Source organism: Chenopodium album, chromosome 27 (genome assembly GCF_948465745.1).
Source record: "Chenopodium album chromosome 27, dcCheAlbu1.1, whole genome shotgun sequence".
NCBI classification, from domain to species: Eukaryota; Viridiplantae; Streptophyta; class Magnoliopsida; order Caryophyllales; family Amaranthaceae; genus Chenopodium; species Chenopodium album.
Genome location: NC_137860.1, coordinates 25,890,278 through 25,915,803, shown reverse-complemented (window position 1 = coordinate 25,915,803; position 25,526 = coordinate 25,890,278). Strand labels below are relative to the sequence as shown.

The 25,526-nt window shown below is 36.3% G+C and overlaps 5 protein-coding genes across 5 annotated transcripts; all 5 read left to right on the top strand.

Moving 5' to 3' along the window:
- The first annotated feature begins 524 nt into the window (after window positions 1-524).
- Window positions 525-1,169, top strand: LOC145619859 (uncharacterized). Its single transcript, XM_081674549.1, has one exon. It carries the CDS (start codon window positions 525-527, stop codon window positions 1,167-1,169), a length of 645 nt encoding a protein of 214 aa, XP_081530675.1.
- Window positions 1,170-1,757: 588 nt separating this feature from the next.
- Window positions 1,758-3,629, top strand: LOC145619858 (uncharacterized). The gene is made up of 4 exons (XM_081674548.1): window positions 1,758-2,528; window positions 2,649-2,937; window positions 3,166-3,343; window positions 3,506-3,629. Exons 1-4 carry the CDS (start codon window positions 1,758-1,760, stop codon window positions 3,627-3,629), a joined length of 1,362 nt encoding a protein of 453 aa, XP_081530674.1.
- A 5,184-nt stretch (window positions 3,630-8,813) lies between these two features.
- Window positions 8,814-13,572, top strand: LOC145620882 (G-type lectin S-receptor-like serine/threonine-protein kinase At4g27290). Its single transcript, XM_081675605.1, has 9 exons — window positions 8,814-10,144; window positions 10,380-10,496; window positions 10,677-10,831; window positions 11,409-11,619; window positions 11,904-12,141; window positions 12,218-12,368; window positions 12,521-12,919; window positions 13,031-13,083; window positions 13,248-13,572. The coding sequence occupies exons 1-7, from the start codon at window positions 8,851-8,853 to the stop codon at window positions 12,818-12,820; spliced, it is 2,466 nt and encodes an 821-aa protein (XP_081531731.1). The 5' UTR covers window positions 8,814-8,850; the 3' UTR covers window positions 12,821-12,919; window positions 13,031-13,083; window positions 13,248-13,572.
- A 980-nt stretch (window positions 13,573-14,552) lies between these two features.
- Window positions 14,553-19,969, top strand: LOC145621057 (G-type lectin S-receptor-like serine/threonine-protein kinase At4g27290). Its single transcript, XM_081675792.1, has 7 exons — window positions 14,553-15,867; window positions 16,444-16,560; window positions 16,819-16,973; window positions 17,668-17,878; window positions 18,145-18,382; window positions 18,464-18,614; window positions 19,480-19,969. Exons 1-7 carry the CDS (start codon window positions 14,601-14,603, stop codon window positions 19,780-19,782), a joined length of 2,442 nt encoding a protein of 813 aa, XP_081531918.1. The 5' UTR covers window positions 14,553-14,600; the 3' UTR covers window positions 19,783-19,969.
- Window positions 19,970-20,557: 588 nt separating this feature from the next.
- Window positions 20,558-24,767, top strand: LOC145619855 (G-type lectin S-receptor-like serine/threonine-protein kinase At4g27290). The gene is made up of 7 exons (XM_081674547.1): window positions 20,558-21,821; window positions 21,973-22,092; window positions 22,310-22,464; window positions 22,736-22,946; window positions 23,281-23,518; window positions 23,614-23,764; window positions 24,444-24,767. Exons 1-7 carry the CDS (start codon window positions 20,558-20,560, stop codon window positions 24,744-24,746), a joined length of 2,442 nt encoding a protein of 813 aa, XP_081530673.1. The 3' UTR covers window positions 24,747-24,767.
- The last annotated feature ends 759 nt before the right edge of the window (window positions 24,768-25,526 follow it).

The following is a 25,526-nucleotide window of genomic DNA, read 5'->3' as shown; positions in this document are numbered from 1 at the left end:
ATATTTTGATGTAATCCTTTTCTAATAATCATATTGACTCTCTGCTAATGAGTGGGGAAAGTGAAGAGTGGAGATTTACCGGCATTTATAGGCATCCAGAAGAAGACAATAAAATGAAGATAGGGGAGCTGCTCAAAAGACTTGCAGGATGTGATAATAAGCCGTGGGTTTGCGGTGGCGATTTTAATTTGATGCTCATAGCCTGTGAGAAGCAAGGTGGGAATGTCTTTAATGTTGAGGAAGCTGACATTTTGCGAAATGCTGCCAATGTGTGTAATTTCGTTGACCTTGGGTATGTGGGGTATGATTTCACTTGGAACAACAATAGGGGTGGGAATGCAAACTTACAAGAACAACTTGATTGCTTCTTTGCTGACGAGGAATGGAAGAGTATGTTCCCTGACTCTTTTGTTTAACATCTTACAAAGCGAAGATCAGACCACTTGCCCATTTTGCTTTGCATGAAGAAAGATATAGTAGTAAAAGAAAAGAAGAACAAGGTTAAATTGTACAGATTTGACGAAATGTGGACTCGAGACCCGTATTGTGCTGATTTAATTGAGGAAGCTTGGGCTCGTGGAAGGGCGCGCGATTACATCAAAAATCAGTGCCACGGCCTCTCAATATGTATCTGGAGTAAAGAAAATTTTGGAGATTTTGCAAAAGAGTTTCAAAACTGTAAAGGAAGAATAGAGACCCTGATAAGAGAGGAGCAGACTGAAAGTGTTCTTGCGGAGATTAGAGCTCTCGATGATCGATTGGATGAGATTGAGAAACGTGAGGAATTGTTTTGGAGGCAACAAAGTAGACAAGATTGGCTCAATAGTGGAGATAAAAATACGACCTTTTTTCATCAGAAAGCAAAGCAGAGAGTTGCCAGGAATAATATTGAGTTTATCAAGGATGAAGCTGGGAATATATATAACACAGAGGAGCAAATTTCAGAAATTTTTTCTTGTTTTTACGAGAAGCTTGTTTCTTCTGGGAATCAAATTGAATCTAATCAGGTTGTTGACAAGGTTTCCACCTCTATTCTAGCCAATTTTTTAGGCGTGTTGGGTGGTCAGTTTAGAAGGAACGAAGTAAAGGAAGCCCTCGATCAAATGCATCTATCCCACCAAGGCTTCGGGGACGGATGGAATGTCAGCAATCTTTTATCAGAAATATAAAGGGATCGTGGGGAATAATGTTTGTAATCTGGTTTTGGGAGTACTTAATAACGGTGATGGTATTGGTTCCTTTAATCGGAATCATGTGGTGTTGATCCCAAAGAAGAAAATGTGTAAGTTCCCGGCGGATTTTAGGCCAATAAGCCTATGTAATGTATTGTACAAATTGGTTTCAAAGGTTCTTGCTAACCGACTTAAGAAAGTGTTCCCCTTCATCATTCATGAGACGTAGAGTGTAACGGATAACATCCTTGTGGCTTATGAGTGTTTTCACTACCCAAGGAAAAAGAAGAAGGGCAAAAAAGGGTATATGGGGCTTAAATTAGATATGAGCAAGGCGTACGATAGGGTGGAATGGTGCTTTCTAGAAAAAATGATGGTTAAAATGGGATTCCCGTCTCATTTTAATTTGTCTCAACAATTATGAAGTGTGTATCTTCTGCTTCCTTTTCGATGCTTATCAATTGTCAACCATCGAGATGGCCTGGTTTCACCCCTAGCCGAGGTCTCTGACAAGGTGATCCCCTTTCACCTTTTCTCTTTATTATTTGTGCGGAGGGCTTGTCGATTTTATTAAGGGATGCGAAGATGAGGAAATGCATTTATGGTATCAAGATTGGAAGAAAGGTGGCTCTCATTAGCCATCTTTTTTTCGGGGATGACAGTTTATTGTTTGTTAGAGTGTGTGAGGAGGAAGTGGACAAGGTCCTTGACATTCTTTCCATCTATGAAGCTGCTTCGGGACAGAAATTGAATATGGATAAATCAGAGGTGTCGTTTACCCGAAATGTAGAGCTTGCAAAGAGAGATTTGCTTCAGACAAAGTTAACCTTTAAGGCAGTAGACGACCACGAAAAATACCTTGGCCTTCCTACTTATGTGGGAGCGTTAAATAAGAAGATTTTCCAATCCATTCAAGATCGTGTTTGGAAGAACCTTAAAGGGTGGAAAGAGTGTTTTCTTTCACAAGCAGGAAGAGAGGTTCTCATCAAAGCCATTGCACAAGACATCCCTTCTTATGCAATGCAATGCTTTGCTCTACCTAAGAGCATTCTTGATGTAGTGGAGAGGTTGTGTAGGCAGTTCTTTAAGGGCCAGAAGGGTGAAGAAAGAAAGCTGATTTGGATAGCTTGGGAAAAAATGTATTATCTGAAAAAAGAAGGGGGCATGGGGTTTCGAAATATGCAGCTATTTATTGAAGCCCTTCTTGCAAAGCAAGGGTGGCGCATTCTCATAAACAAGGACTCTCTCATGTTCAAGGTGCTGAAGGGGGAATATTTTCCCAATTCTTCTTTTATGGATGCAAAGGTCAGCCTTACTGCGAGCTTTACATGGAAGTCAATCTGTAGTGTTAGGCAGGTTCTTAAAAAAGGTGTGAGGAAGGTGGTTGGTAATGGGGACTCTGTTGATTTCTGGTCATGGAATTACAGTAAGAATGGGGATTTTTCTGTTCGGACTGCCTATAATATGCTGCTATAGGAACGTAAACAAAATGCTCCTTCTTCTTCTCGTATTTTGTGTGATTTCAAGTGGAAGCTCTTGTGGCATTCAGATATCCCTCCCAAAATAAAATTGTTTGCTTGGAAGGCCTTGAAGAATGGGATACCTGTTCGTACAGAGTTGGTCAAAAGAGGTATGTCCATTGATCCGGTTTGCCCTATGTGTGGTGAAGGTGAGGAAAACATGTTTCATCTGCTGGTTCAATGTCCTGCTGCTCATATTGTGTGGAGTCAATCTCCCCTTAGAATACAAGTGAGTGAGGTTGGAGGTGAGAAAATTCAACAGTGGTGTTATAAGTTTGCTCATTCTATTTCTGAGAAGAAATGGTGGAGGATTTTTTGGTGTATTTTATGGGGCTTATGGAGATGCATGAATGTGTGGTTTTTGAAAAGGAAAGGTGGTAATGTGGGGAGGTTAATCACAAAGCTTTGCAAATGGTGAGTGAATGCGAGAGTGTCATGAATAAGGACGTAGCTGCTGCTAATGTCAATTGAAGATTTTTATAAAGTTAATTCTGATGCTTCTATTCTCGCGAATGGTTTGGTGGGTTTTGGAGGTGTGGTAAGGGATAGTACTGGTGATGTTGTGCTAGCTACTTGTTGCAAGGTCAGAGGTAGTAACGACATTGATGTTGCCAAAGGGCTCGCTTTAAGGTTTTCCTTAAGGGTCTCCTGGTAAGCTGGGTACCGCAAGTTGATACTTGAAATAGACAACCAACGTGTGTTCTTTGCTTTAAAGAAAGGAAAGGGGGATCCTTCATTCTTGGGCATGATCGTTGAGGATATCATTCTCATGGCTTATAACTACTATGATTGCTCCTTTTTATGGGTGAGGAGGACGGGGACTCAGGTGGCGCATCATCTAGCAAGGATAAGCTATAGGTTTGAGGAAGAGCGTGTTTGGCTAGAAGACTTTCCTGATGAAATTCAGGCCTATGTGAACTTTGATAGTGGTTCTTAGTTTCTTTGTTTCGTTTCCCGTCAAAAAAAAAAATTTGGAAAGTCAAGTCATATGTGTTTATTTAACTGGATAGACGCGCACAAAGATGTACTAGTAATACTACATACTCTGTAATTTACAAGCTACATATGTAGCTAGGCTTGTGTACTTCTGTAACTAGCATTGTTTGCATAGCACCTAAACCCATGTATTGTACAGAACTACAAAATAACGGTACTACTTCAGTTAGTAAATCAAGATTTTTTTTAAAAGGTAAGGAGGACCCTAATTGAATCTCAACCCTCACGGTTTTTTGGTCCGCTACTTACGGATCAGGCACTTTGAGAGTTGGGGGGGGGGGGAATAGGTTGGAAGGGTAAGGATCTCCATCCTCAAAGTGCCTCTAGTGGGGATTGAACCCCCAACCTCAAGGTTGAAAGGTGTCATCCTTACCACTAGTCAAGAATGACCTCTCGGCTCTTGCATACATTGTGTGTATGTACTTCTATCTATATTGTATCAGGGTTCTTAGGGAGCTCAACAAAACGGGAGTCTCGTCCTTTCATCCATTTTTTTTAAAAAATTATTCTTTTGAAAAAAGAAAAATTCTATTTTCAATCTAAACTATATATTAAAAGGCGTCAACCCGTCTTATGTGTGTCCAGCCACACCGTGTGACCACTTATAAAAGAACAAAGTAACCCATATAAACTGACCAAGTAACCCCTGTAATACTAACTGAGTAACCCCTATAACATTAACTGAGTAACCCTATAGCACCGACGAAGTAACCCCTTTAATACTGACCAAGTAACCCCTATTACACTAATGGAGTAACCCTTGCCATACGGTGTGGCTAGCCACATATAATACTTTGTTAACTGGCACTGGCCGCACTGTTCATAGTATATATGCAATGTCAATGCCACGTTATTATCCAAAATATATGCGCCACGTAAGCTTGCTATTTCTCATTTAACAAAATAAAATATGCTTTAAGCCAGATTCGAATCGTGAACCCCCAATGCGTAAAGGTAATACATTTACCATCGCAACCAACTTTTATTAATGTTTCAAATTTCATATAATATTATAAATTGCTTTCATTTATTAAGTAAATTAGAGATAATATAATTCATTTTTTTTTCACAAAATAAGAATATAATTAAATACATATAAGGTAAAAAAAAAAAAAAAGTGACAACCAAGACAATGCTCCAACCACATGTATTATAGTACAAATAGTTGAACATGATTATCAAATTAAAGAAATACACAAATTAGCAGCCCGGGGCATCGCACGGGGCATACACTAGTTGTAGAAATTATACATTTGTATAGTTGATTGTTGTATGTATAAGCTAGGGGTGAGCATGGGACGGGTACCCGTACCGTTAGTACTAACGGTTCGGGTACCCGATAACCAAAATCACTAAAAGTGATATCCATAACCGGAACCGATAAGTTCGGGTACCCGGACTTCGGGTACCCGGATTTTCGGATCGGTTATCGGGTACCCAATAAGATATCCAATAATGATAATTATACTTAATTACGTAGTTACTATGATATAATTTACAACTAATTAACAACAATACCATATGATCTTGACTAAATTATTAATAATATTACTAATCATTGATATAATAAAGTGATTATGAAGTAAAGTGAAAATTTAGATTTATATTAATAGATTTAAGTAGGGACAACAAGCAAAAAAAAATGCTTATCGGATCGGATCGGGTAACCGTTAATTTTAAAATGATACCCATAACCATACCCGATAACAAATTATCGGAACGGGTACCCGAACCGTTATGGTTATTGGATCGGGTACCCTAATTTTCGGAACGGTTACGGATCGGTTTTTCGGGTTTTCGGTTTTTTGGGTAGTTTTGCTCAGCCCTAGTATAAGCTATTTTGTTCATAATATAATCCTGAAAAAAAAAAAAAGCTATTTTTCTCATTCCCTAACTTAGGGTATTTGTTTCAAATACTGAGTACCAAACAACCACTTATCAAGGCATGACACAAAACAAAGCTTGATGTTGTGAAAAGTTTAACATATGCTCGTATTGTTAGCAACATATTCTTCCTATCTCATTAAGATCATGTGCCATTGTATAAATTCCAACGTATTTTGGAATTTGATACCAAGTTTGAAGAAGCATGTCCAATCAATTTTATCATGATCAATTATCTTGTCATCTCTTCTTAGGTAATAATTCTTTATTAATTTACTCTGAATTTTGCTTAAATTCTTGTTTCCACAAATTTATATTTGAATAATTGAATTGTTTAATATCTGGAATTAATATTTCTAGGAATTAAAATATTGCATATAAGATGATTACTAGGGTTTTTTTTTTATTGGAAAATTAAAATTTGTGTTAAAGGTTTAAGCTTAGTTCAAGGTTGTTCTAAAAATTTAATCAAATTTAATTTAAGATTTTTATAGTTAGCTGCGTTGTTAATTTTAATTTCTAAACACAATTTATCTAGAAATAAAGATGCGGATTCGTGTGAAATTGACATAATGTTTGTTGAATTTGTTGTATTGGAGAGTTTAGAGAATGTAGGTTTTAAATACAAGTAATCATTTATGGATGGATGCTCTAATTGAGCTTATACTTTGTACAATACATGGATACAATAACCGAGTCAAGCTCGAATTTTTCGTTTGTTTTTGCTCGAGTTTGTGTGCAAATTCCTTATTTAATTACTTTTTTCGATTAATACTTTAGCAGCTTGTTTGTTTAGAGGGATAGAAGAGGGTGATAGGATAAAAGAGGAGGGATTTAATCTCATCTATTGATTCCACCTTCTTATTCCACTTAATAATCCCATCCCTCCTATCAAACGCCCCGTAGTTTTACAAGAGTATTTGAAACAGGGCTTGCCTAGGTAATCACAAAATTTGTCAATCATAATCTCCACCTCAGCTTTTGTGACCCCCACTTGATGAATCAGCAAGATGAAACATCATTTTATAGAACGCCGTAACCGCAATTGGGTTAACCATTGAAAAGCTTCGTACTCTTTCTTGCTCCATTAAAGCTTCATCAACCTCCATTCCACCATTTTCCCCATCTCCACAACCTTTGAAGCTTTCCCGACACCACCATTGATGAATCCTCAAAATCCACCCACCTTCCCCAATCTTAAACGAAAACCCTATGAATAAAGGGTGAAATTAATGGCATGGTCAACCCCTAAGGGTAGGGGTGACCATGTCCTCCATTCAAGCTCCTTCCATTGAGCTTGATTTTCGAAGATGGGTCGTTAATGGTAGAAGTGAGGTCGTCGATGGCAAAGAGAGGAGATGAAATATACATGACGGTGGTTGTGATGATGGTTGTGGTTGTGATGGTGGTGGAGTGCTTTCACGTTTGACATCGATCGCCGATTGAGTGAGCTCTTCTCTTGGAAGTTACCTCCATTGTTGAGAGATTGAGAAGAGTGAGGAGAGAGAAAGTTGATGGAAAATGTTATGTTAACGGTGTGAATTGTGTGACTGTGAGCTGGAGTAGTGATATGGCAAGAATGCCAACTGTCAATAACAAATTTACCATACCATCCCTAATTTAATGATGGAAATCTCATTTACACCCTTATGATTGACAATTTTTGTAGATCATGAAGATTAACTGGTGTTTTCCCATTTGAAACAGCCCCTTGATTATATTTTCCGATGAAAAGGTCAGTTTTCCCATTAGTATTTTGCCCTTGTGTCGTATCCAAAATTTCTAAGTCCAATTAAAACTAATGAGAAACTTTGAGTCTTTTGTTTGACCATCCGGCGGGTTTAGACTCACAATGGTGGTCGGATGGTTGGGAAGGCTATGAGAGGGGAGAAGAGAGAAGGTATAGTGGACATGGGAGGGGAGGAGAGACAAAATTGAGTGGCCATGGGAGGGGATGGTCGGCAAGGCGATGGGAGGTGGTGGGGAGAGAAGTGTTTTTATTTTTCATAATGCCACTAAGTTAAAAAGAGATGTTAATATAAGATATTAATAGGGACTAGCTCAAATCTAGGCCAAAATGAAAAAGATAGTTCTACTTAAAAGGAAAAAAAAGGATATTGTTGTTCGTAAACTACCTCGGGTTTTGGGTAGTCTTTCTCTTTCTTTATCTGTTGAATTTTTTTAATGCATGCATCGTACATACAAAGTATAAACTACAGATGCTTTTTATAATCATCCCTTTATTTCTTTATGGGAGAAGATTTGCAATATTTATCTTTATCAAAACAATTTTACTTATTGACATTCTCTAGACCAACTGTTTCTGTCTTGGACTCTTAATAATGGTAGATATTGCCTTGGAAAATCTCCACCCTTCTTGATTGTTACGTCAAAAGCAATAACATATTAACAGGGGTCATAAATGCAACTATGCAAGTACAGCTATTTTCTCTTGTATTCTTGTGTATTTAATTATTTATGGAGTGCAACACAATCAAACTATCCTTACTGTACTAAAAATATAAGGCTAGTACACAATGGTTGACTTGCCAAATAAAATATACATGTCCTTTGAATCCCACTTGACACGACTATAGTATTCTAATCAATTTTCATTTATATCCCATCCTTTTCCTCAACTACATGATAAAATCGTTTTTTTTTTGTTCTATACTTACTTCATCTATCTACTTCCATTTTAGCAACTTTTGAACATTCTACTGAGGATTAATTATCATTTTCAGTTTTTAACCTTGCACTAATTTTTAATTAGTAGAGCTTTCTTGGAGGTTTCACAGTAGAAAAAAGGGTACCTATACTGAAGATTAGGTGACAAGTTCTTTTAACCTCTTTTGCTCTTTCTTAATTGGCAAAGTTTTCAATAATTACAAGTTTATAATAGAGTGTCAAAGTTTCTTATTAGTTTTAATTTGACTTAAAATTATTAGAATGTTGAATACATTAATAGAATTGACCAAATCATTGACTTGTTGTTTGTCTTTATCTCCTCTGCCTTGAAGAAGAGGCCCACGTTCATTTCACAACCATGCAAATTTCTGAAATTCTGTATAAAAATATCTGTTAAAAGGCGGCAAGCAGTGGGTGTAACATTATTGAAAAAACTCAATTATATGCATTTGTCATGCTGACTTTGGTAGTTGATTGTGGTGGTTTACAAGTTTTCATGAGTTTTACGTGCTATTTGAATTAAGTTGTGTGCTATTTGAGTCTTTTTTTTGTTTTGAATGAATTAATTCCATTGTCTCCTGCAAACAAAAATGTGCAAGATTACAGCTGCCTCATATGGCTTTTTTCTTCTTTTTTTGCTAGTCCTGAATCTCATCATAACTACTTCCACTTCTCAGGACACTATTACTGTAAACCAGTCTCTCCAAGATGGTAAGACCCTAGTTTCTGCAAATGGGAACTTCGAGTTAGGATTCTTCAGTCCTGGTAGTGGCAGCAGCACAAGAAGATATGTAGGAATCTGGTTTAAGAAAATCCCAGTTGTGTCTGTTGTTTGGGTTGCCAATCGAAACTTTCCGCTTCTTGATTCTTCTGGTGTTCTTCAGTTTAGCAAAAAATCTGTTCTGGTACTTGTCAATGGCACGGGAGGATCTGTTTGGTCCACTAATTCATCGAGATCAGTATCGAATCCAGTTGCACAACTTTTGGATTCAGGAAACCTTGTTGTCAGAGACCAGAAAGATGATAATCTTGACAATGTCTTGTGGCAGAGTTTTGATTATCCCTGTGATTCCCAGCTGCCGGGAATGAAGTTGGGAAGAGACCTTGTTACTGGGTTTGACAGGTTCCTTACTTCCTGGAAAAGCAGTGATGATCCTTCTCCAGGTAGCTATACGTATCGGATTGATCCTCAAGGATACCCACAACCGTTCCTTCTGAAAGACGACGTTGTGCAGTTTCGTGATGGTCCATGGAATGGTGTTTGGTTTTCTGGTACTGCCAGGTTGCCAGCTGATTCCACTCAGGTGTATAAATTTGTTTTTAATAACAGGGAGGTGTCGTATGTCTATGAGCTCATCAACATCTCAATCATCACTAACAGAATTGTAAATCCCTATGGAAATATTCAACGTCAAGAATGGAATAATCATACACAAGGGTGGGCAACATTTTACTCAAAACCAATTGATAATTGTGATACTTATGGGGTGTGTGGTGCATTTACTAGTTGCAACCTTGTAAGATCTCCTCAATGTCAATGCATGAAAGGATTTGTGCCCAAGTCATCCACAGATTGGAATGCAGGGAATTGGATTGATGGGTGTGTTCGTAGTGCTTCGTTGAATTGCAGTGTCAGTGACGGGTTTATCAAGTATGCCAATGTCAAGCTGCCTGACACAAGATATTCCTGGTATAACAAGACAATGACTCTTGATGAGTGCAGGGGCAAATGCTTGGAAAACTGCTCTTGCGTGGCTTATGCTAATATAGATGTAACCAATGGTGGAAGTGGCTGCTTTTTGTGGATTGATACCGTGATTGATGTGAAAGTTATACCTGGTTCAGGACAAGATCTTTATGTCAAGGTGCCATCTTCTGAATTGGGTAAGAATCTTTTGTGTGTTATTATTATTAGCATACTATCAACATTTGACTGCTACTTGACTATCTGTAAGCCGGCAAAATCTGTTGAATTCCTAAATGTACTAACCTTCACAAGATTAATATGGCTTTCATGGATTTTTTTTTTATTTTTTATTTTATTTATTTTTTTCTTTTGGTGTTGACTTGAGCTATTGAAGAATTAACTCAAACCTTTCATCATTTTGTGTATGTGTAGGAGGTAATAGGAAAAAACGGGTATGGATTGCTATTATAATTTCCAGTATTTTGGCTGTTATGTCTCTCTGTGGAGTTGCACTTTTTATTGTGTGGAGAAGGAGGCGGAAGAGAGCAGGTATGCTAATTTCTGTTTCATGATTTCAACTGCTATTATTCCTTTCTAAAGTATGGGTTGATCATTGTTTGGGAATTAGAAGATAACTCTTTCTATCTTCTGGCTTGTAGTTCATTGCACCCCAAAATTTGGTGCTACTCTGACTCTATTCCTGTTTATTGATATGTTATGTTCTTGCAGAAAAATACATTGCTAGTAGAAGATTCACCATAAATAACAACAGTGAAGGAGAATCTGAATTGCCAATATATGCTTTTGATGTAATTGCCAAAGCTACAAACCATTTTTCCTTTTCTAACAAACTTGGAGAGGGTGGCTTTGGACCGGTATACAAGGTTAACTTTATCTCTATTTATTTATTTTCTTTCAAGGCTTCCATTAATTTGCATTGATGATTTGATGCTGTTGTTACCGTCTTTCTGAATCACATTATAGATGCATTCGGTAAAACTTGTAAACAGTGATGCAGATGATGGAGTAAAGATGAAAATTCAATTCATGTGATTCTTGCTCATAGTACTTTTTTCTTTTCTGGAGTTGGATGTGAATAGTTTAAAATCTGAATGTAGTTTCATGTGTTGATTGGAGTTTGACTTAATACTTGCAATGAGCAGTAATTTACCTGCATGTAACTTGCATGTCCAGCAAGAGTAGAGGATTGGCCATCCTGTTCTTGCTTCTGGGTTTTGGCCATAAGAAAACTGATTCTGAAACTATTTTATGACTAGTAATTCACAGTTCCATTGTTTGAGAGAGTGCTCAAGTCTAGAGATGAAGTCAATATGCTCTGACAATCTGAAAGCTGTAGTAGGGGCTTTCTGTGTCTCAATTAAAGGCATTATTATTACAACAAGAACAATCACGTTCACTCTAGGAGTTTTGTTTTTTAAATTGTCTCTTGATAATTGTTAGGGAGTGCTAAGTGATGGACAAGAAATAGCTGTGAAAAGGCTCTCTAAGGATTCAAGACAAGGACTGGACGAATTCAAAAATGAGGTTATATTCATTGCAAAGCTTCAGCATCGAAATCTTGTGAAACTTATGGGATGTTGCATTGAAGCAGATGAGAGGTTGCTTATCTATGAATATATGCCCAAGAAAAGTTTGGACTGCTATATCTATGGTATGTCTTACTTTAGATTTCATGTTTACATATCTGTTTCTTTTTTTGTAACTAGTGCACATATTAATTACTGACTATATTTTTGAGTTTGATTTCTTATGAGGATAAGGTAATACGCTTTGCAACATAGTGATGTAAACTACTCATAAAAATAAATTCAAAACTTTATGCCTTGTTTAGAGTGAGTGTTTCAATGAAAAATTTGATCCAAGTTATATAATTTGGCTAGTTACACACTTACACATCCTTAGCAACAAAAGCTTACAGTCATACTTTGTGGACAGATCCAACAAGCATTGACTTATTAGATTGGCCAAAGCGCTTTGAGATTATTATGGGAATTGCTCGTGGGCTTCTATATCTTCATCAAGATTCTAGACTGAGAATTGTTCATCGAGACCTCAAAGCGAGCAATATTCTACTAGATTTTCAGATGAATCCCAAAATTTCTGATTTTGGCCTGGCTAGATCTTTCATTGGAAACGAGGATGAGGCACAAACAAAGCGAGTAGTTGGAACATAGTAATATTCTTACCTCATTTGTTCTTCTGCCGGTCTCTCCTTGACAGTTTCCTGATATTTTGCTAATTTTTTGCAGTGGTTACATGCCTCCTGAATACACTATTGACGGATTATTTTCAGTGAAGTCTGATGTCTTCAGCTTTGGAGTATTAATACTTGAGATAGTGAGTGGCAAGAAAAATAGAGGGTTTAATCATCCAGACCACCATCACAATCTTGTTGGACATGTAAGACTAGTCTTCTTTCTTTCGCAAAGCTAAGTTGTAGCATGATGTCATTGATATATAGGCTAATAGGGGGGGGGGGCTGTACTTGGAAATTGTTATCATTTATTGAAGGGGTCTGTTAATTACCTGACCAGTGTGTGTAAATTGTATAGGCATGGATGCTTTTCAAAGAAGATACAGCTTTGGATGTAGTTGATCCGTTGATTAGGAACTCGAGTTATGCACCCCAATTGCAGAGAATGATTCACATTGGTTTGCTATGTGCTCAGCAACATCCAGATGATAGGCCAAGCATGTCACTCGTTACTGTCATGCTGAGCGGTGACTCTAATTTACCTGAACCTAAAGAGCCTGGCTTCTTTGTTGGAAGGAATTTGCCACAGGAATCAGTTTCCGGCAACACCCAATCAAGCTCCAATTATGAATCTGTATCATTGCTAGTTGGGCGGTAGGGTGGTGTAATTCAATATAGAATCGAACTTAGAATTCATTTTAATCTTCAACCATGGATATCAAGAAACTACTGACTTACTGAGATTCCAAAAGCTGAAGTAAGTTCTCCGTTTCTTGAAAAGAAATTAGGAAAAAGTAATAAAAAAGAAATTAGTAAGTTCTCCGTATCATTCATTCAGGTTTCAGAAACGTTTTTTCCATGGTTACAGGAATGCTCCTTACAAGAAGTCATCCTAGGTGGGAACCTTATTGGAGACATCAGGTATTGATGCATTGATATGTCATGGATCTCTTACTCACTCAAACACCATGCATTTTAATTTGTTGTTCTATTCTGGATTAGATAGCTTTGTAAAGGATTTGCTCTGAAATCATTTTTATGGAGAACGATGGATTTTTATAAAATTCCTTTTGCATATCTTGCAGAGAAGATGAGCTAGAGAAGAATGTGCTTGCAAGTAGCTGTTTCAAGAAGAGTAAATAGGTCTTTCTGAGTATCATTGCACAGGAACCAGGAAAGTTCTAACCCATTGGAAATTTAAGCCAATTTGTTTATGTACACGGTACACCTAGTTTTGGTTCACATACTTTCACTGCTTCACTGTACAAAAATTAGTTTAGTCTCCACTAGATGTAAAAGTGTTGTGATAAATGATGATGTTCAATAGTAAATAACAAGCTTATTTGATTTGATGGCCTTAATTTCTCTCCCATTTATCTACATCTGAATGAATTTTTAATATTTTTATTACCAATTTTTTTCATTTAGACCAAATTATAGTCCAAGCTGTTTTTTGTGAAGTCCGTTCGCATTATATGCTCTGATGAACTATCATGTTTTCCCAACACATTTCAATCATCTTATTTTATTCAGTCATAGAAATAAGTTAAAGTCTATACGTTTTGTTACCATATCCAATTTTCGTGCATCTGTAGGATTTCATAATTTAGTCTCATATATTTCTTACAATTGTTGGTGTACTTCTTTCTTTTCTATTTTTATGATGATGCTGACGATCTTGACATAGTATAGATATGAAAACTCTATGTTGAATGGGTTTATGAAGACTTATTCAAAAGAAGCGGCTCTGAAAATCTAGTCAATGTTGACGCTCTGATGAATATGATATATAATGTTGGGTCAAACTGTTTTACTCATACCTCTTGCTGCCATGTACATGTATGGGAAATGTTTGGTTAACCCTTTTAATTTGCAATCCTCATAACCATTGGAAAGTTCCTCACAAATGCAGTACATAGTTTAGAGAAAAAAAAAAAAAAAAACACTTTATTCTGTTGCATTTTTGAATATTTATATTCTCTCTCTCTCTCAACTCTCATGACGGTTGACAAGTCATTTTCCTAAAATCTCGTCCTTTCTTTGGTGTGTGTGTGTGTGAACATCTAAGGGTTTGTTTGTTGGAAAATCTTGATTATGTCAAATTTTCATAATAGAATAATCTTCTTCAGAGGATTACATTATTAGCTATAGTTCATTTGCACACAAGGATAATTGTTTATAATAATATGCATGTCTAATGTTGAATGAACTGATTTTGACATGAAGTTGCTGACTTTTTGTTATACTTTGCACACTGGGATTATTGGTTTATAATAATTATGCTTGTCTGATGTTGAATGAACTGATTCTGAGCACCCAGTTAAGCTCTTATCTATCGCTGTAATATACGTTTTAGATTTGTTCTATTGTATTGGGCTTTCTTTCTTACTTTTCTCTAGTCACTATGTTCTTGAGTTAAGTGGGTTGTGCTAACCATCATGAAAGCAACCGCATATATTCTTCTATCGTTACTTGTATTTGTAGTTACTACCTCTGTAGCTCGAGACACGTTAACCACAACTCAATCCATTCGGGATAGGGAGACCTTGGTGTCTTCTGGTGGAACCTTTGAGCTGGGATTTTTCACCCCAGGCAGTACTGAGAGACGATATATTGGAATCTGGTTTAAAAATGTTCCAGATCAAACTGTTGTTTGGGTTGCAAATCGAGAAAGTCCACTTCTTAATTCTTCTGGTGTTATCCGGTTCACCAACAATTCTCTTCTTGTACTTATGAACAATACTGGTAGTGTAATATGGTCTACCAATTCTTCAAGATCAGTGCTGAATCCAATTGCACAACTTCTTGACTCAGGAAACTTTGTTGTCAGAGATCAGAATGACAACAATCCAGATAACTTCTTGTGGCAAAGTTTTGATTATCCTTGTGATTCACAGCTACCTGGAATGAAGATAGGAAGGGACCTTGTTACTGGTTTAGATAGGTATTTAACATCCTGGAAAAGTAGTGATGATCCTTCCCCAGGGAGCTATACCTACCGGTTCGATCCCCAAGGATATCCGCAACCATTCCTGTACAGAGATTCTGCTAAGCAGTTCCGAGATGGTCCATGGAACGGCTACTGGTTTTCTGGGAACAACTTGTTAGACTCAAATCCTTCAGAATTATACCAGTTTGTTTTTAATGACAAGGAATTTTACTATGTCTATAAGCTTATGAATTTTTCAGCTGTCACCAATAGACTTTTAAACCCGTATGGGACTCTGCAGCGAGTTGAGTGGAACAATCGTACACAAGGATGGGCCACATATTTATCGAAACCCATAGATGGCTGTGACGCATATGCAGTTTGTGGCTCATTTGGTATTTGTAGTCTAATGGATTCTCCTCAATGTCAGTGTGTAAAAGGATATGTGCCTAAATCTCCAAAAGATTGGGATGGGAGGATTTGGTCAGACGGGTGTGTTCTGAATACCCCTTTAAATTGTAGCATCAACAATGGTTTCGTAAAATACTCCAATGTCAAATTGCCTGACACGAGATCCTCTTGGTACAATACAACCATAACTCTTGAGGAATGCAAGAATAAGTGCTTGAAAAATTGCTCTTGTGTTGCCTATGCAAATTTGGATGTCACTGAAGGAGGAAGGGGCTGCTTGCTTTGGTTTGATGATTTGATTGATGTGCGAGTTCTCTCGGGTGTTGGGCAAGATCTTTATGTAAGGGTGGCATCGTCTGGGTCAGGTGAGAACCTAATTACTGGTTCTTTTTAATATTTCAGTTGGAGAATGTGCTTATACTTGATTTAATTCTTCCTGTTGAAGGAAACCAAAGGATTATATCTGTAACGGTGTGTGTTATGACATTATCTGGTTATCATAGGAACAAAATATCTTCTTTGCAACACATTGTTATGGACATATTCTCCGAGGTACTTCTGTCTGGCTGCATTTTGTATTCCCTGAGAAATTGTTTGCTATTTGCATGATAGTAGCCTTCGTTTTTTTTTTTTTTTTTTCCTTCTTTTGGGATTCAGCAATTATCCTGATAAAATTACTGTAATGTAAATGAGTTTGTAGATAGGGAAGGAGTATCATTTGTTTTTTATTCTTTTCACTTATGAGATGGATCTAGATGCTAATAATATATAATCTATATATTAGTAAGTGATAAGAAAATTGTGCTGATCCAGTTGGTGTTATCTTACTGATATTGCTTTGAAAGATGTCTTACAATTTTCTGTTTTTCTGTTTAAATTCATTTGTTTTCCTAGTCAATTTGGAACTGAAGAATTTAGTTTGGTGTTTCTCTGTATTGTAGGTGGTGATAAGAAATTATGGATCTGGATTGCAGTAGGCTCCAGTTTGGTATTGATTCTGATCTTATGTTGTGCTGTGATCTTTATTCGTTGGAGGAAACGGAGGCTCAACAGTGACGGTAACTGATAGGAGTTTGTACTCTTTTCTTGTTCTGTTTTTAATCTGAAGTTCCATACTACCATAGCAATTATAGAGCTCAATATTCTGTGGTCCTGTAACCATTATTATCATAATTTAGGATATTCTCCATCTCATGACACTATAGCAGAAATTATAGAAATTGATACGGTGTATATATGAGCCATTGAGGAACCTCTAGCCCTGGATCAATCTTCTATTTCTTTATTTATTAAATGTGGTTTTTCTTTGTTCACAGTTAAGGATCTAGCAAGTAAAAAAGAAAATGGCATTGAAAAGCATGAGGAAGAAAGTGAGCTGCCTATGTTTCCCTTCGACGTAATAATTCAAGCTACCGATTACTTTTCACATACCAAGAAGCTTGGAGAGGGAGGCTTTGGATGTGTCTATAAGGTAGTAGTTTTAATTTTTTTATTAATTTGCTAACATAACTTATTTTTGAAGAAGATATGAATTGTCAGACATATTGGCATTGCACAAATCATGCCAATTGTCAGAAATATTAGCATTGCACATCAGACCCCCTCATGTCAACACTCCTCTCTCCTAGTTCAAGTAGAGATTATGAGGAGGTCAGGGTGGGGGGTAAAAAAAAAAAAATTATGTTTATTGGCTCTTTTCATATGTTTGACATGGATTAACTTTGATATTTGCTCCTTCAATGTAGAATTTATATACCAATTATTACTGTATCTTTTAGTTTCTTGGGAAAGATTTCTGCTGAACTTTCATAGGTTTACCCATAAATATAAATTACAGAAACAAGATTAACATTCTTTAAGCTCTATTTTGCGTGTGTTAGATATTATATAATGATATTATGTCATTATTAGGTATAAATGTATAATATTAGATCACATCGGAGACTTCTAGTCTTCTACTACTCTCAACTTGTAAAGGATCTGATGTAAGCCAATGAAGCTCTTGTGAGTCACTTATTCTAGGTTTGTTATATCATCCAAACTCTGAAGTATATTTCTTATTTTGTCGCATGATTATTCTCATTGTACTGGACAATTTTATTTTATTTTTTTACTTCGTATATTTATGATAAATATATTTTGATTTCCTGTTGTTATAAATTCAGGGAGTGCTGAATGATGGGCAAGAGATTGCTGTGAAAAGGCTTTCGAAGGACTCAAACCAAGGGTTGGATGAGTTTAAGAATGAGGCTCTATTTATTGCCAAGCTTCAGCATCGCAACCTTGTGAGACTTATAGGATGTTGTGTTAAAGCAGAAGAACGGATATTGATATATGAATACATGGCTAATAATAGCTTGGACCGGTTCTTATTTGGTAAACCTCTTCTTAGCCTTGACATCTATGATCTAAATTGTACTAACATGTTCCTTTAGTAAGTAAGTCAATCAGTAAGTTGTATTGTGGACACACGGATCAAGCAACCATCAATAAGTACGGCCTCTCCCCTCCCCAATGTTTGAAATTAGGAAGTTAGGAACCAATAGGCTAGAGCTTTGCTCCTTAAATACTCACTTGTATAATTCGATATATTTGATATATACATCCATAACAAAGGAATTATTGTTTCTGAATTTTACCAGATCAAACAAGCAGTGGCTTATTGGATTGGCCAAAGCGTTTTGAGATAGTCAAGGGGATTGCTCGTGGCCTACTATATCTTCATCAAGATTCAAGATTGAGAATAGTTCACAGAGATCTTAAGGCAAGCAATGTCTTACTTGATAATGAGATGAACCCCAAAATTTCTGACTTTGGCATGGCAAGAAGTTTTATTGGAAGCGAAGATGAGGCACGGACAAAAAGGGTGGTTGGAACATAGTAATATCCTCTCCTCATTTTGTACTTACCCCCTCTCATTTGAGGTCCATATATATGCTAACGTTTATTGTTTTGTTACAGCGGCTACATGCCTCCTGAATATACAATTGATGGCCTATTTTCAGTGAAATCTGATGTCTTCAGCTTTGGAGTAATAGTGCTTGAGATTGTATGTGGCAAGAAGAACAGAGGATTCATCCATTCAGATCACCATCACAGCTTGCTTGGACATGTAAGATTAATCTTCCTTTCTTAAAATGCCGACCAAGGTCATGCAATTATTGCTTAGGGTTTAGGCTATCCCCTGGTTTTGGTGCTAATGTGGTATGCTGAATTAAACCATCATGTCATCAGAAAAATTCTCCCGTCTCCTATCTCTGTTGCTCTTGGTGAAGTTGTGATTTTAGCCCTCTTCTTATTGAAGATAAGCAACCCTCATGCCATCTTTAGGATATTACATGGGAAATGAGTTTAAACAACAATTACTTGACCATTGCATTTGTGATTAGGTGTGATGACCAAGATGCATTGGCATGGTTTTAGCCCAAGTTTCGCCAAAAATATTTAATCATAATAAGCAGTACCATGAAGCTTTATAATTTTGTAAATGCAAATCGCCCCAAAGTGGTGGCAGTATTTACTCCCTCAGCTTCACTATAGTGGTTACATTTGAGATTTTCACACACAATGAGATATGTTTGGAAAATATAAGAGAATACAGGAAGGTGGAAGTGGAATGTTGTTAGGAAAAAAAAAAAAAAAAAAACTAGTTAAGTGGAGTGTTGTGAGAATATGAAAGGAATAAAATAGTAGGTTGAGTGAAATGTTATTAAGTAAAAGGAAGAATAATAAATAATAGGCTGAGTGGAATGTACGTTGTAAGTTTAATTGGGAAAAGATAGTGAAAATGAACTGACTGAGGTGGGTTTACCCTAAAATAAATAATGCAAAAGTGTAAATATTCACTTGAAAGTTGAAACACATAATTATGGAGAGTGTGATCATTATCATGAAACGGAGGGAATTTAAGGTTGCATATTATTGTTATCTCCCTAGTTTGGTACGGCTGAGTAATCTGACTGATATATGTTGTCTAGGCTTGGATCCATTTCTTAGAAGGCACTGCTTTGGATATTGTGGATACATCAATATGGAACATGAGCTATTCATCGGAAATGCAAATGGTGATTCACATAGGTTTGCTGTGCGTTCAGCAGCATCCAGAAGACAGACCTAGCATGTCACAAGTTTCTGTCATGTTAAGTGGTGATACCAAATTGCCTGTACCTAAAGAGCCTGGCTTCTTCATTCAAAGGTATTTGCCCAAAGAACTAAACTCAAGAGGCACACAATCTCATTCCAATGATAAAATTACTATTAGTTTACTGTCTGCTAGATGAAGTGTACATATTGATCATTCCTGTATCCTTATGGTTTCTACAGAAACTGTAAAATTACTGCTGTAAATTGCTTTCTGAAATCAAACTTCTATATTTTGTAATCCGTAAATAGATGTATTATGACTAGCAGCATTTACAATGTTGATTTTCAATATCTTGAATATAGCTAGTTTGAGTTAGTCATACTCAATTTTGAACTTAACAAAGGAAACGGTCGTGTCATTGTTATTGGATGGAGTATGGTTGCATTGTGTAAAGATTGAACATATTCTACATGCAATTTTCAGAACAGCAGAAAAATATGCTGCAAAAATCTGAACATTCTAGAATCAATTGACCAATCAAAGGTAGAGAAGAGAATTGAAGAAAAACTTACAGAGTTACAGTAACAAAAGGTTGAAATATAATTGTATGGGACTTAATCTTAATCACTAAAAAGTCTAAATCATATAGCAAGGTTAAATTCTATGAAGCAGCTGTTGACTATTGTATCAACCTGTCTAGTGGGATGAACCTTCAAGCAGTTATGTTTGAATAAAGAATGCAAATTTTAGCCACGGAAAATTTGGATGAATTTTCAAGTTTTTAATTAATGACATTGCAAAAATTTGAAATAAATGAGCTTTACAATTGATTTGTTCACTCATAAGCAATGCAATCTCCCTTTCAGAAGGTCTGAACTAAGTAGATCAATCACAGAAAATAATTGGATCTCTTGTTAGGTTGTGTTAGCTTTACTTGCACATTGATCATTCACTTTTCTTCTGAAAGCAAGATGACAACTTTGTATGTTATAGCTCTTTTATGGTCATTTTTGTCTCTGATCATTACTTGCATAGCTATAGATACAATCACTCTAGGTCAATCCATTCGAGATGGAAACTTCTCGGAGACTTTAGTGTCTGCTGGTGGAGATTTTGAGCTGGGATTCTTCTCAGGAACTAATGAGAGGAGATATGTCGGGATTTGGTTCAAGAAAATCCCAAGTACAACGGTTGTTTGGGTTGCCAATCGAGAAACTCCCATTCTTGATTTTTCTGGTGTTCTTCAGGTTACCAACAACTCTGTTCTCAAACTTTTCAATGGTTCTGGAGGAGTCCTGTGGTCTACCAATACAACAAGATCAGTAAAGAATCCAATTGCGAAGATTTTGGATAATGGAAATCTTGTTATAAGAGATCAAGATGATGACAACCCTGATAATATCTTATGGAAAAGTTTTGACTATCCTAGTGATACCATGCTGCCAGGAATGAAGTTGGGAAGGGATCTTGTAACTGGGTTTGATCGGTTTCTGACGTCATGGACAAGTAGTGAGGATCCTTCTCCGGGTAGCTATACATATAAATTTGATCCTCATGGATATCCACAGCCTTTTGTTTTTAGAAATGGTTCTGTTGAGCTGTTCCGGGATGGCCCTTGGAATGGTGTTTGGTTCTCTGGAACCTCTATGTTACCAGACGATACTTTGGCCAGTTTTGATTTTAGTAACAAGGAGATGTATTATACCTATACAATTTCTGACATCCCGACTATGAGGACTTTGAATATTGATGGAAGTATTCAACGTCTTAATTGGAATAATAATACAGGTGATTGGGAACCACTTTATAATAAGCCAAATGATAGATGTGACACTTATGCATCCTGTGGCTTATTTGGTATTTGTAACCTTGCAAATTCTATTCAATGTCAGTGTCTGAAAGGGTTTGTGCCAAAGTCACCCAAAGATTGGAACAATGGGGTTTGGTCAGGTGGGTGTGTTCATAACGGCCTATTAAACTGCAGCATTAACAATGGGTTCACGATATATTCCAGTGTCAAATTGCCTGACACGAGATATTCCTGGTATAATACAACCATGAACCTAGATGAATGCAAGCACAGATGCTTGCAGAATTGCTCCTGTACAGCTTATGCAAATTTAAATGTCATAGGTCGAGGAAGTGGTTGCTTGCTTTGGTTTGATACTTTAAAGGATTTGAGAGCTATCAATGGCCCTGGACAAGACCTTTACGTAAGGGTGTCCTCCAAGTCTAGTAAGGATTTATTGTTGATGCTGTTCCTTAAACCATTTTTTATCTTCAGTTTTTATTTTCTATGTTAAAAAATTTAACATTCTTATAAATTTTTTGTTTCTGGTCTGAACTTTTTTGTTCCTGATCCTGTTTTGAACTGTCATTTCTGTAGGTGGTGGAAAAAGACGAATCAGGATAGCAGTAGGTTCCAGTTTATCAGCTGTCTTGCTTATATGTGGTGCTATTATTATCTTTTTTCGAAGGCAGAAAAGGAAGGAGGGGAGGAAAAGAAGTCAGTAAAAAACTTATGCTGTTTTCTTTTTATCTAAATCTCAACTGATGTTTGAAAGTTCAACATCCTGTGGTTTTAAATGAAAATTTATTTTGTAGTAGCAGTATAACTTTTTAAGTCTGAAACATGCTGGTTCCAACTGTAGGAAAAAAATTGTGCTTCGGTCAATCTCATATTTATTCTACCATTATTTTTAATTTCTTATCTGTGGTCACAGGAAACATTAAAACAAGGGAAAGTGAACAAGAAAACCGTAGCAACAAAAAGGAGTCCGAGTTGCCAATATTTTCCTTCGGTGTGGTAGAGAAAGCTACCAATTACTTTTCACTCAGCAACAAGCTTGGAGAAGGAGGCTTTGGGTCTGTCTACAAGGTATCAGATTCAGTCATTTGCTCAACTACTTGGTTGCTTACAGAGGCACTGGCCAATGTAAGCAAATACAAGTATTACTGTCAGATACTCCAATGCTGTTAGGAATCGAGTTGGGCAGCTGATATCTGTTATATTGTTTGGTGAACATCCTTATTGAAAGGACGATATTTTTTACGACATTTCATATATTTTAATTAAATAAATGTGAATTAGACAGGTTTTACTTCTAAATTGGTGTACAGTTCTGATTGCCACGTCTAATAATTCCCAGGGATTGCTGAACAATGGGGAAGAGATAGCAGTGAAAAGGCTTTCAAAAGATTCAAGACAAGGAATAAATGAATTTAAGAATGAGGCTTTGTTTATTGCTAGGCTTCAGCATCGCAATCTTGTGAGACTTATTGGATGCTGTGTTGAAGCAGAAGAAAGGATTTTAATCTATGAATACATGCCCAATAGAAGCTTGGACCACTTCATATTTGGTTTGATATTCTCTAGACTTCACATCCATGCTTATTTTATCACTTTCATTGAAACTTTTTTCTTTCCTTTTTTTTTTTTTTTTTTTTTTTTTTTTTTTTTTTAAAAAAATTTTTTTTTTTAACATGCAGAATAACTAATAAGTTCAGTAAAATTTACGGTGTTTGTCCTGAAACTGAAGCTTTAGATTAGAGCATTGACAATCATTAATACAAAAAACTAGGCATTCTTTGCATTTAAATCACTATGAAATGATTGAAATCATCCAAATTTACTGCACCCATCACTGGCAACACACGATGAATAGAAAAGCTTACAGTTCTGATGTATTTGCAGATGAAACGAACAATTCTACATTGGATTGGACAAAGCGTTTTGATGTAATTAAGGGGATTGCTCGAGGTCTGCTTTATCTTCATGAAGACTCTAGATTGAGAATAGTCCATCGAGATCTTAAGGCAAGCAATGTATTACTTGATTCTGAGATGAACCCCAAAATTTCAGATTTTGGCTTGGCTAGAAGTTTTGATGGGAATGAACACGAGGCAATGACTGTCAGGGTAGTCGGAACATAGTAATTTTCCTACATCACTTTACACTCCTCGACTTCTTGTATCTTATCCTTATGTTGATGACTAATTACATACTTTGTATGTTATTTTGTGACAGCGGTTATATGCCTCCTGAATACACGATTGATGGGATATTTTCAGTAAAATCTGACGTCTACAGCTTTGGAGTATTGGTACTGGAGATTATTTCTGGCAAGAAAAATAGAGGGTTCCAACATTCAGATCACCAACACAACCTTCTTGGACATGTAAGATCAGTCGTACCTTTCTCTGGTTGCAACTTTTCAACTCTTTGTTTTCTGATTTCAGACTGTATCTGATGAACCATATCTTCTTTCAAGCATGCAACAACTCTAACAACCTTTTTAGGATTGAGACAGGAATGTAGAATTTGTGCAAGTTATTATATTTGATAAATCATATTTTACAGGCAATTATCAAAACATTATTTAACATGGTTAAAGTTTGGTAAGTAAATTGGTTAAAGTCTTAGGATGATACCAAAGGGAGAAAATTACGTCTACATTATTTATCCTTCGTATAAGTTCATAATATGTTTTCGAAGATCTTTTCAATGAAGTTTACTCATTTCAGCTATAATCAGTGCTGCTCGATCTATTGTGTTCTATCTCAACTAAAATTGGTCTCCTGATATGTGGTACACCAAGTAAACAATGTTTTTTTTTACTGATCTAAAATACTTTTCACTTAAACGAACTAAGGGCATGTTCTCATTGACTGAACTCAGCTGAACTGAACTTAGTTGAACTTAATTGAACTGAATATATTATAAGAGAAGGAAATTAGGAGTTGAACTGAACTGAGAATTGAACTGAAAATAATCGTATGAGAACAGGCCCTAATTGCTAAAACATATTTGAGTAAGTTGAACAGACCAACTAACTTGATTTTGTCTATGTTATGTAGACATGGATGCTTTTCAGAGACAAGAAGGCTTTGGACATTGTAGAACCATCAATTCGGAACCCAATCTATGATTACGAAATGCAAAGATCGATACACTTAGGCTTGCTGTGCGTTCAACAGAATCCAGAATATAGGCCTAGTATGTCTTTCGTAACCGCCATGTTAAGTGGAGATAGCCAATTGCCAGAACCTAAAGAACCTGGTTTTTATTTTCAAAGGAATATGCCACATAATTCTGTTTCAAGCAACGCCCATTCAAGTTCAAATAATGAAATTACTATGACTTTGATATCTGGAAGGTAGATTAATATATTTATATACTTACTATGTTACATGGACTCGGGAATGGGTGTCGGACACGGACACATGTCCAATTGTCCGATCCGGCAAGTTCTAAAATTTTAGGACACGGGGACTCTATCTGATATTTGGACACGGGTATGGGGAAATGTCAATACGTCACTTAAATTTATATAAATGAATTATACGTTTACCCCTATTTTTTTTTTTTTATTTTAATTCTTTTCTCGGTAAATTCTCTTAATAAATGACAATCTTCTTATCTTCATCTTCTCTATATTAATGGTGGTTTTCGAACAAGATTTATTTTTCTTTCATGTTTCTTCTCTTTTTCCTCTCCTAATTTAATGGAAGTGTCCGAGTGCACATTGAAGGATCGGACACGTGTCATGTGTCCGTGTCCGTGAAATGTCGTGTCGACACGGACATTTCGCGATATTAGCTGTGTCCGATTAACATAGTATAATTATATGATGATCATATTGTTAAATTGGGATGACTCTGCTAAATTCTTTGGTTTATAAATTATTATCTAAGCTTCAAGAATTTTAATCATGTATAATGTTGTGAGTTGTGACTAACTTCAGCCATTACTGATCTACAGTTGATTGCTCAAGAGATAGGACTGGATTTCAATTGATCTGCCTAAAAAAATATTGTAAAAAAAGATTACTTTCAAGCTTCAAGCTTCATTACTTTATTCTTCATATGACTTTTGACTAGGGCTCCAATTAAGCAAAAAAGTTCATGTACTGGCCGCAATTGACACTTCTAGATAAGTTA